The sequence below is a fragment of the Odontesthes bonariensis genome, chromosome 1, assembly GCF_027942865.1.
Source record: "Odontesthes bonariensis isolate fOdoBon6 chromosome 1, fOdoBon6.hap1, whole genome shotgun sequence".
Taxonomy (NCBI): Eukaryota; Metazoa; Chordata; class Actinopteri; order Atheriniformes; family Atherinopsidae; genus Odontesthes; species Odontesthes bonariensis.
In genome coordinates, this window is record NC_134506.1 from 46,383,554 (window position 1) to 46,395,607 (window position 12,054).

A 12,054-nucleotide genomic window follows, 5' to 3' on the forward strand; every position below is an offset into this window, starting at 1 on the left:
GTTGCCTCAGCATCCTTCTGTTCTCTGCTAGCTTCCTTCTGTTCTCTACTAGCGTCCTTCTGTTCTCTGCTAGCTTCCTTCTGTTCTCTGCTAGCTTCCTTCTGTTCTCTGCTAGCTTCCTTCTGTTCTCTGATAGCTTCCTTCTGTTCTCTGCTAGCTTCCTTCTGTTCTCTGATAGCTTCCTTCTGTTCTCTGCTAGCTTTCTTCTGCTCTCCGCTAGCTTCCTTCTGTTCTCTGCTAGCTTCCTTCTGTTCTCCGTTAGCTTCCTTCTGATCCCTGCTAGCGTCCTTCTGTTCTCCGCTAGCTTCCTTCTGTTCTCTGCTAGCTTCCTTCTGTTCTCTGCTAGCTTCCTTCTGTTCTCTGCTAGCGTCCTTCTGTTCTCTGCTAGCGTCCTTCTGTTCTCTGCTAGCGTCCTTCTGTTCTCTGCTAGCTTCCTTCTGTTCTCTACTAGCTTCCTTCTGCTCTCTGCTAGTGTCCTTCTTCTCTCTGCTAGCGTCCTTCTTCTCTCTGCTAGCTTCCTTCTGTTCTCCGCTAGCTTCCTTCTGCTCTCTGCTAGCTTCCTTCTGTTCTCTGCTAGCGTCCTTCTGCTCTCTGCTAGCTTCCTTCTGTTCTCTGCTAGCGTCCTTCTGTTCTCTGCTTGCTTCCTTCTGCTCTCTGCTAGCGTCCTTCTTCTCTCTGCTAGCTTCCTTCTCAGCTAACACGCCGACTGATTCCCATTAATACTAACGTGAAATGTTCCCTTGTGTTTGTTCCGCTCAGTGGACTCGACATGTGAACCGGCTGCTTTCTGCTGAGATGCTGCAGCATTGACGTTGTGCTATCATGCTAAGCTAACTGGCTTTTACAATGGACACACTGTTCAGTATTTTCTCTTTTCTTTTCTTTGAAATGCTCCCAAACTTTAGACATTTTTCCTCTTTTTCTCCGGTTTCATCCATCAAATCAAGCTGCTCCAAACGTGCGCACATTGTGCGACAGTAATAACTGTCCGTGTGAAACAGGGCGACCGCTGAGCAGAACAAGTTGGTGGGAGATAAACAAAGTTTTTGGAATCAAGTTGTTTGAGTTACTCGAGGAATTGTTTCAGTCGTTGATACGGTCCATCACAGTATCTTATTACACAGACTTGAACATGTTATTGGGATTACAGGAACTGCATTAGGCTGGTTTAAGTCATATTTATCTGAAAGATTTCAGTTTGTTCTTGTAAATGAAGAATCTTCCTCACACACCAGAGTAAGTCATGGAGTTCCCCAGGGTTCTGTGCTCGGACCGATTCTTTTCACTTTATACATGCTTCCATTAGGTAACATTATTAGACAGCATGGCATAAATTTCCATTGCTATGCTGATGATACCCAGTTGTACTTATCTATAAAACCAGATGAACCCAATAGGTTGGTCAGACTACAAGCATGTCTTAAAGACATAAAGACCTGGATGACTCAGAACTTTTAAATGCTTCTAAATTCAAACTGAAGTCGTTATCTTTGGACCTGAGCGCTTCAGGGAGAAACTGTACTTAAGTTTTTATTCCATCGAGACTTTTTTTTTAAAAAACTGTAAGCCAGCAGTGCATGTTTTTAGCTAACTCCATCACTTAGCAGATTTATCTACTAAGTTATCTTATTTTGCAGATCAAACAGTCACATAGACAATGTTAGCAAAAACATTATGATAGAACAGATTATAAATAAGAGGTGTTAAATACTCTGTCAGATCTATGGTTTGTCAAAGCTTTCAACAATAATGATTTTACATAAAAAAAATAAAAAAAAATAAAAAGGCGGATATGGATGTGGTCTATCTGGCTGTTATGAGGTGGTGTGTTGGTGGAGTAATAATCTTTCAGCATAGCTCTTAACGAGCGTTGACGCCTCATTCGCTGCTCCTGAGACTCTAATGGATTCGCTAATTAGCAGCTTTCCTGAAGGCCAGCGCTCATTAACTAATCAGCCTCCACTTTGCTTAATCAGAGGTTTAATTGAAATAATCGCCTTGTGAACACAGAGAGCCGCTCGAGCATGAGAGCTGAGCCGGGACACACTGCCAGGAGTTGAACCGGCAACCCAGTGAGTCCAGAGTGACACTCAAAGTTTTACATTTTCCTGAGAAACAAATTGACCCTCGGAACTGAGAGGCTGAAACTGATAAAATAAAATAAAATAAAATAAAATAAAATAAAATAAAATAAAATTTAATTTATTTCAACTGATTTTATTTGATAGATTTGTGATCAGATTTAGCTCCATCATAGCTGAAAGTGTCTGTGGAGAAGCCCTGAAGTGTTTTATGGTGATCGGATGCTAAATTACAATCAGATTGAGTTATTAAGTGCATGTAGACACCTTAATCTGACTAAGAACTGGATCGGATCGGGTTATTGGCTAAATTCCAATCAGACTGAGTTATTAAGTGCATGTAGACACCTTAATCTGACTAAGAACTGGATCGGATGGGATTCAGACCCCGAGATAACTGGGTTGAAAGTCACTCTAAACCTGCTTGTAGACGCTGAAGCTCGTGGTGAATCAGACTTTGCGTTCTGCGCATGCTCCAGATGTTTTCCCGGGGTCGTGACCCGGAAGTCAAAGGAGACGATATTCCTGTTGTTGTCGCCGTCAGAAAGAAACAAACAACGCGATGGAGAATGCTCCGTTGGGCATCGAGTTTGTGCAACAAGCAGCTCATCACAGACCAAATGTAGAGGGACGTAGCTTCATCTGGCTCTGCGTTCTCCATCTTTCTCCAATGCCTGAGTTTGTTGTTGTTGGTGGTGGTGAAGAGGTCAACAGGAAGTGGCTCTATTAGCAACAGCTGGAATGGGTACAGCGCCACCTATCATACCGGGGTATGACACGCTTTGTGCCTCTGATCCCATTCATTCACCGCCAGATATCCAAGGAGAATTACCCTTGCTCAGCTCAGTCTGATTGTAGTTTAGCCAATAATCCGATCCTTTCAGGGCCATGTGACCCCACTGAGTGATGTCATCACATGCAGATTAGGTGATTCAGTTTACTACCTCCATAAACTTTGGGTCACACTTACAGTTTCCCTTCATCAAATTCAATAAAGAATAAATGTACGGACGGTTGTAGAAAATGGAAAATGGACCATCAGGTAGAACCAGGTACCAGTTCCAGGGTTCTGATGACACTGCATCTTAAACCGGGTCCTGAGAAAGAAACCAGACAGATGTGTGTTTGGTTATCCTCTGAGAGATGTTGACGTGAGATTAAAGCCCAACATACATATTTTATATATATATATATATATATATATATATATATATATATATATATATATATATATATATATATATATATATATATATAATATATATACACACATGTTCATGTATTTCAGCCTTGTGGGGACCAACGTTAACATAAAGCTTTACAAGGACTCACCTGATTCTCACCTGAGCTTTTAAACCAGGCCTGAAAAAACTAAGCAAAATATGTTTTATTTAAACTAAAACTGAACAAAATTAAATTCCTAAAAAAAATCAGGAGCCAAATCAATATAAATGAAGATCAATTTATTAATCAATAACATTATTTTCTTTTTCTTGATGTCCTTTTGTCTTTTTTTTTAAAATCAGCAATTTCTTTAATTTATTTGTTTCTTTGTTCTCAGAAACCAAAATTCAACACGTTTTGTTTTTAGGCTCAGATGCAATAAATCCCTTTTTTTTTGGCTTTTTATATAAATATCGTTTAAAAATTAGACATTTAAGAAGGAACAGTTTCATAACTGAAGGATCCTTTATCAAACATAAATAAGAAGCCAATAGTGTTGACTATCGTGGAGATTATATTTAATAAATTTACCTGAACAAACAGTCCGACACCAGAAGCCAAAGATAAGATGTAATACCACTGATGGCCACTAGGCGCTGAGTAGAAAACAGCAATTTCTCTCATTAAATATAGAATAAGTTCATGTTTTCACCTGGTCGTTTTGGTGTCAGTAGATAGATTAATTTCTTCTGATCAAATTTGTTTTGACACATACAAAGTACATAAAACATTAAACATTCTTTTTTTTCTATGAAAAAACATGTTAGAAAATCACAAAAAAGTGTAAGATCCTAATTACTCACTTTTATAGACATCAATTCAGTTCAGTTTTATTTATAAAGCGCCAAATCACAACAAATGTCATCTCACTCACTTTAAATAAACAGTCCAGTTCAAGCCAATATGAGTCCAAATCATGGTAATACAATCATAATCCAGTAACCAATTCATTATGTATCCGAGCTCAGGAAACCAACAGATTGCTCTGAAACTTCTCTCTGATCCAATCCCCCGATTAAAAACTCTGTCAGAACCAGAACCAGAACCAGGAACATTCTGCCTGGACCAGGGGCTGAGAGGACAGGAAAGAGGGGACAACAAGCAGCGTAACACCTGCTGAGAGAGAGAAACACAAGTTAATGACAACAATGATGTCACATGTACATGGAGAGGTGCATCATGGGAGCTCCGCCAGCAGGCTGGGCCTATAGCAGCAGAACTATGGGATGTTTCAGGGTCACCTGAGCAGAGAGGGGCCTGATAACTGAAGGCTCTGCCTCCCAAACTGGCAGCTAGTTCCACAGAGAGGGGCCTGATAACTGAAGGCTCTGCCTCCCAAACTGGCAGCTGGTTCCACAGAGAGGGGCCTGATAACTGAAGGCTCTGCCTCCCAAACTGGCAGCTGGTTCCACAGAGAGGGGCCTGATAACTGAAGGCTCTGCCTCCCAAACTGGCAGCTGGTTCCACAGAGAGGGGCCTGATAACTGAAGGCTCTGCCTCCCAAACTGGCAGCTGCTTCCACAGAGAGGGGCCTGATAACTGAAGGCTCTGCCTCCCAAACTGGCAGCTGCTTCCACAGAGAGGGGCCTGATAACTGAAGGCTCTGCCTCCCAAACTGGCAGCTGCTTCCACAGAGAGGGGCCTGATAACTGAAGGCTCTGCCTCCCAAACTGGTTCCACAGAGAGGGGCCTGATAACTGAAAGCTCTGCCTCCCAAATTGGCAGCTGGTTCCACAGAGAGGGGCCTGATAACTGAAGGCTCTGCCTCCCAAACTGGTTCCACAGAGAGGGGCCTGATAACTGAAGGCTCTGCCTCCCAAACTGGTCCCACAGAGAGGGGCCTGATAACTGAAAGCTCTGCCTCCCAAACTGGCAGCTGGTTCCACAGAGAGGGGTCTGATAACTGAAGGCTCTGCCTCCCAAACTGGTTCCACAGAGAGGGGTCTGATAACTGAAGGCTCTGCCTCCCAAACTGGTAGCTGGTTCCTCAGAGAGGGGCCTGATAACTGAAGGCTCTGCCTCCCAAACTGGCAGCTGGTTCCACAGAGAGGGGTCTGATAACTAAAGGCTCTGCCTCCCAAACTGGTAGCTGGTTCCACAGAGAGGGGCCTGATAACTGAGGGCTCTGCCTCCCAAACTGGTAGCTGGTTCCACAGAGAGGGGCCTGATAACTGAAGGCTCTGCCTCCCAAACTGGCAGCTGGTTCCACAGAGAGGGGTCTGATAACTGAAGGCTCTGCCTCCCAAACTGGCAGCTGGTTCCACAGAGAGGGGCCTGATAACTGAAGGCTCTGCCTCCCAAACTGGCAGCTGGTTCCACAGAGAGGGGCCTGATAACTGAAGGCTCTGCCTCCCAAACTGGCAGCTGGTTCCACAGAGAGGGGCCTGATAACTGAAGGCCCTGCCTCCCAAACTGGCAGCTGGTTCCACAGAGAGGGGCCTGATAACTGAAGGCTCTGCCTCCCAAACTGGCAGCTGGTTCCACAGAGAGGGGCCTGATAACTGAAGGCTCTGCCTCCCAAACAGGTAGCTGGTTCCACAGAGAGGGGCCTGATAACTGAAGGCTCTGCCTCCCAAACTGGCAGCTGGTTCCACAGAGAGGGGCCTGATAACTGAAGGCCCTGCCTCCCAAACTGGCAGCTGGTTCCACAGAGAGGGGCCTGATAACTGAATGCTCTGCCTCCCAAACTGGCAGCTGGTTCCACGGAGAGGGGCCTGATAACTAAAGGCTCTGCCTCGCAAACTGGTTCCACAGAGAGGGGCCTGATAACTGAAGGCTCTGCCTCCCAAACTGGTTCCACAGAGAGGGGCCTGATAACTGAAGGCTCTGCCTCCCAAACTGGTTCCACAGAGAGGGGCCTGATAACTGAAGGCTCTGCCTCCCAAACTGGCAGCTGGTTCCACAGAGAGGGGCCTGATAACTGAAGGCTCTGCCTCCCAAACTGGCAGCTGGTTCCACAGAGAGGGGCCTGATAACTGAAGGCTCTGCCTCCCAAACTGGCAGCTGGTTCCACAGAGAGGGGCCTGATAACTGAAGGCTCTGCCTCCCAAACTGGCAGCTGGTTCCACAGAGAGGGGCCTGATAACTGAAGGCTCTGCCTCTGATCAGTGAAGAAGAAACCTCAAAACTCCAAGAAGATGTGTGATCGTTGCCCTTATTCATACGAGTTCAAAGAGAATAAAATTAAAATATCCGGATTACATAAACAGGATTAAAGCCCTCTGATTGGCTGCTGAGAACCAATCAGAGGGCTTTAATGGCAGGCTGATGGAGCCTGTTTTCATTGGCTCAGAGGGAATATTTACATTTCATGTGTGAAAAACAATCTGTTTGGTTTGTTTGTTCTGCCGAAAACTATCATTATCCACAAAAAACACAAACATCCGCTGATCAATAAGTTTATAAAATAACTGATTCATTTTAGTCATGATAATAATGAGATCTTTCACCACAATTATTAAATTATTATTATTGTTTGTTCAATATATAAAATATACCATCAAATAAACATGTTAAATAATGATTTAATTGGGTAATTATATATATAACATAATATAATATATATATATTATATTATGTTATATTATATATTATAACATATATTATATTGCATATATTATATAATATATATATTTTATATATAATCATATGAAACATTTTTCTTCAACAACAATCATCAAAAACACAAAATCAAATAAATTTAGTTTGTTTAGGTTTTTTTTAATATTTTGTTATAATTTGAATTATTTAAAACTCAACAATAATAAAACAGTTAAAACATTCCTGAATAAAATCATGATAAATAAAATAAAATGAAAAACAGACAGAAAATAAATAAAGAATAAAACAGAAACAGTTCTTATAATTAACGCCTCCCGCAGCTCCTCTCCGGCACGTTAGCGGCTCACAGGTCAAAGGTCAGACGTGTGAAAGTGGCTGTTTGCCGCGGCCCCCCCACGCCGCTCTTCCTCCTCCTCCTCCTCGGGGATGTTGGAGCCTTCAGCTCCTCCACTTTAATCCTCTGCTGCTCCCTCTGATCACAGCTGACACAATGAAGCACGAGCGGCGACACGAGGCCACACAAAGACGGATGTTTCTGACTCACAAGCGTCAGATTATTCCTTTAAAAAGGCACGAAACAAACCGATTTCATCCTGTTAAAAATCTCCATCCAGTAACATCAGTTCATAAAAAATCTAATTATTTATTTTTCTAATACATTCAGAGAAAAATATGTTTAAAGCAGTTAAACATGATAGTTATTTAATATGTGCCTTTTCCTGATGATACTTCTAATAATAATAATAATAAGAAGAATAATAATAAGAATAATAAATAAATAAATAACATGTTGTGATTTCCATTCGTTCAGAAAAACAAATCAGGTTTGATTTAATTATCAGGAGATAAAACTAATATTTTTGATTTAAATGAAATAATAAAATAGATCAAAGAAAACAAATAAAACAAATAAACAGCATCAGAAAAAGAATTTAATTTAAATCTTAATCAGAGTCTCAGTTCATCCGGATTTTAAAAGATTTCTCTAAAAAACAACCAAAATGAATAAAAAACCCGTTTTAAATTAAACTAAACTAAATTAAATTATTTCATCCATTTTCAGAGTTATAATCTATTTATTTAATTAATTAATTTATTATTATTGTTGTTAGAAATAAATTCACAGATTTTTGAGGCCGCGAGACTTCCGGCGACGGGCGCGTGAGTTCGCGGATAATTTGAGGGTTTGATGAAGATGTTTGATGATGTGCCTCGTGGAAGCTCTCGTCTTCATCTTCATCTTCATCAGTTTCACCTGAGTGATGAGGAGGAGCAGCGCGCGCGCTGAGCGGAAGAGCGCGCGCTGAAAGCGGCTCAAACTGCGGCTCTCCGCGGACCTATTTGTCAGAGCAAATTGGTGCGGGGCCCCCCAAACACCTCCCACAGACACACACAAACACGCACTCAAGCACGCGCACCGTGCGGGAAAATGTTGCCAAACCTCCGCAGAGCGCAGCGCCGCTCCGCCGCACGCGTCTCCGGCCGCCAGGCGCCTCCGCGCGGCTTCAATTGAGAACGACTTGTGTTGGATCAGCGCGTCCATGTAAACACTCTGCGCCCTCCCCCTGTCTCCCCCTGCCTCCCCCTGCCTCCCCCCTCCCCCCCAGCTGTGGTCATGTGACGGGGAAAAAGTGTCCCATTAATGAGGCTCCTCTCCGGGGGAGTTTGTGCTCCTCAGCCCGCGCACGGAACACTTCTGACGGACATGGAGGAGGCAGCAGCCGCCGCGTAGCGCAGCTCACTGCCGGCAGGAAGGGGACTGAACACCGCGCAACACCTGCCGGAGACCCGTGGCAGGTTGGGGCGGGGGGCGGGGCGGGGGGGTTGCGCGGGGCGACCCGCCTCTGCTGCTCCAACTTTTCCTCAACTTGAGTCCGGAGCTTTGGGTCCATCTGCGCGCGTAAAAGGCGGAACCACGCGTGCCAAAGCGCAGGCATGAGCGCACCGCCTCAGTGAGAAGTTGGAAGTGTTGGCGGAAAGTTTTCCACAGACTGAGACTCCAGTGACCCCGGCCCGGCTCGGCCCGGTGCATCATGCCTCGCCCGGGCAGGAACACGTACAGCGACCAGAAGCCGCCCTACTCCTACATCTCCCTGACGGCCATGGCCATCCAGAGCTGCCCGGAGAAGATGCTGCCCCTCAGCGAGATCTACAAGTTCATCATGGAGCGGTTCCCGTTCTACCGGGAGAACACGCAGCGCTGGCAGAACTCGCTGCGCCACAACCTCTCCTTCAACGACTGCTTCATCAAGATCCCGCGGCGCCCGGACCAGCCCGGGAAGGGCAGCTTCTGGGCGCTGCACCCGAGCTGCGGCGACATGTTCGAGAACGGCAGCTTCCTGCGGCGCAGGAAGCGCTTCAAGGTGGGCGGCATGCAGGGGGCCACCGACCCGCTGGCGCCCAGCAAGCCGCAGGACGCCGCCGCGCACTACCTGCAGCAGCAGCAGGCCAAGCTGCGGCTGAGCGCGCTGCACGCCGCCGCGCACCTCCCGCAGGTGCCGGCCGGATACAACCTGAGCTCCGCGGCGCAGCCCTCCGGCTTCAAGCACCCGTTCGCCATCGAGAACATCATCGCCAGAGAGTACAAGATGCCGGGCGGGCTGGCGGCCTTCTCCGCCGCCGGGTACCCGCTGCACAGCCAGCTGGCCCCGGCCTGGCCGCACATGTACGGCTCCGGGATGGTGGACTGCGCGGCCCCCATCTCCATGGCCCCCAGCGACTACTCGGCATACGGCATGCCGCTCAAGTCGCTCTGCCACGGCGGCCAGACTCTGCCCGCCATCCCGGTGCCCATCAAGCCCACGCCGGGCTCCGTGGCCGGTCTGCCGGGGCTACCCGCGCACATCCCCGCCTTCCTCGCGCACTCGCCTCAGTCTCTGAGCCCCACCTCCCCACAGACAGCCACCGGGCAGAGCAGCCCGGCCGCGCCCGCGGAGGCGCTGCCCTCCTCGGCCTCCGCGGCGCTGCAGTCCGCGGTGGCGGTCCACTGACGGGGGTCCCGCTCACTTTCCCGTTTTATAAAAAAAACTCAAACTCCAGAAACATTCACGGACAGTGCGCGGATGTCCACCTGTGTGTGTTTTTATTCTGTTTCTGTGTTCCAGAGTGTTTGACCTCTGACCCCCGGCAGAACCGTCCCATCGGTGTGATTTCCAGGAGCTAATTTGCTGCTTTCTGCCGGCTCCGCATTCCTCCGCATCACGCTGACTGTGTGTTTAACGGCTCAGTGGATCCCGAAGTGACAAATTGTCCAACTCTTTTGTGTCCAGCAGCCTTTTCTTCTCGCACTGAAAGGAAACTCAGATTAATGACTCTTTAAGATTTCTGCTCCTTTCTGCTCCCCAAACAAAAGTCCGACCCTGAAGGAGCTTCATTTTTATCCGCTCGTGAAGTTTTTTTTCTCCTCGTTCAAAATCTGCTGAACCAAATATGTCCCCAACAGCTTTTTAAATGAGATTTCATCTCCGAGAGGTACGGAAGAGTATTAGGGCCAGGCATAAGAAAAATATTTATATTTTGCATGTCGAGAATAAAGTTTTCGACTTTATTCTCGACATGCAAAATGTTATTATTTTTCTTATGCCTGGCCCTAATACTCTTCCGTAGAGAGGAGACGAATAAGAGGTGAAATCCTATATTTATGTCAGAGTAGAAAAGAAATGCGAGGATCTGTTGTTTCTGATGCACTTTTGAAAAAGATGAACTCCAGATGTTTTATTGGGCGGCTGGAGGCGTGCCGGTTTAATTTAAAGGTGTTTTTCTGTGGCTGCATGCTCCTCCTGTCTGAAAAAAGAGAAATAAGTCGGTGTTTGTTCTTCTGTTTTTGGGGCAAAGCAAAAAAAAGCATGAACCTGAAGACGGGTTTTTTATTCCCTGCGCTGTCTCTGCTCATCCAGATCCATTAAAGAAACCTTCATGGAGAAAAAGCTACAGAAATCTCAGTTTCATTCTTTCCCTTTCACTCACATTTCTCCTTCTTTTGGTGTTAAATTTCACTTCTTTCGACAAGCTTTTACAATCTGAAGCTTTACTGCGTAAAAATGTTTTTTTTCTACATTTTGTCCTAAAAGCTGAAACATTTGGATGCTCAGGATTTATTTCATCTCACATTTTAAAATGGGAGAAACAGCTGTTGTATTAAATGGCTGATTAAGCTGCAGTTATGATGAAAAACACACCTGTTTGCATCGTTTCTCCTCTTTCTGCTGCTTGGATCTCTTTTTTCTATAAAAACTCAATTTATTGACGGCAAACAGTTTAATTTAAAATGTAATTTGATTTAAATATAAGCACAATTTGTCCCATTTTGTGTGGTTTGTTTCAGTTTTTAGTCACAACAGATGATAATTTACCGTGTTTGTTTTTTAATGAATTACGCCGTAATTATAAAGAAACGCAGCTTCAGTTTTATTGGAATTAAAGAAGCACGTTCGTGTGAATTTGGTCCCATTTAAGGTGTTTTTCTGCGACACATTTCTGCTCAGTTCTGCGCTTCAGCTGATAAACATTTTACTTTGGTTCAGAACATACGACTCGTGTTGGAAATGTAGATTATTTTGTTCGTGTCCTTCAAACGTTGCTGTGTGTGTGCTGCTGTTATAAAACAAATAGTTAAGATTCTCCCTCTGGCCCAAAAATCTGACCATAAAAAACTGTCATATATATGTAATATATTACATTATTATGTATAATATAATATAATATGTATATTATGTTATATTGTTATGTATAATATAATATGTATATTATATTGTATAATATGATATATATACATATACATTATATTATATGGTATATTTATATGATTTAAAGAAAAACACATTTTTGTAGTTTTATGTATTTGATTGTTTTCTTGTGCCTCTGATAATGAATCTATCATATATATAATATATAATATTTATATATATATATATATACAAGAAAACAATCAAATACATAAAACTACAAAAATGTGTTTTTCTTTAAAAAGACTTCAGTGTGAAAAATTGTAATTTACATATTCTAAAGATTTCATTTTATTTTATTTTAAATCAAACATCCAGAATTTTATTCCCAGATTCTTCAGGATAATTTGTTCTTTGTAAGTTTGGCTCCGTTCTGAAATCTGCCGGTTTGACACTGAAGAAGAAGAAAATCAGCACGAAGTCACAGACTGAAGCTGCGATTCAGGATTATTTCAGTCGGATTC

At 44.3% G+C, this 12,054-nt stretch overlaps 1 protein-coding gene across 1 annotated transcript; it reads left to right on the top strand.

Moving 5' to 3' along the window:
* Positions 1-8,899: 8,899 nt before the first annotated feature.
* Positions 8,900-9,856, top strand: LOC142385552 (forkhead box protein B1-like). The gene has a single exon (XM_075472547.1). It carries the CDS (start codon positions 8,900-8,902, stop codon positions 9,854-9,856), a length of 957 nt encoding a protein of 318 aa, XP_075328662.1.
* The last annotated feature ends 2,198 nt before the right edge of the window (positions 9,857-12,054 follow it).

What these genes read in the sequence shown, in the direction of transcription:
- LOC142385552 (XM_075472547.1), top strand. Translation starts at nt 8,900, where the DNA reads ATGCCTCGCCCGGGCAGGAACACGTACAGCGACCAGAAGCCGCCCTAC.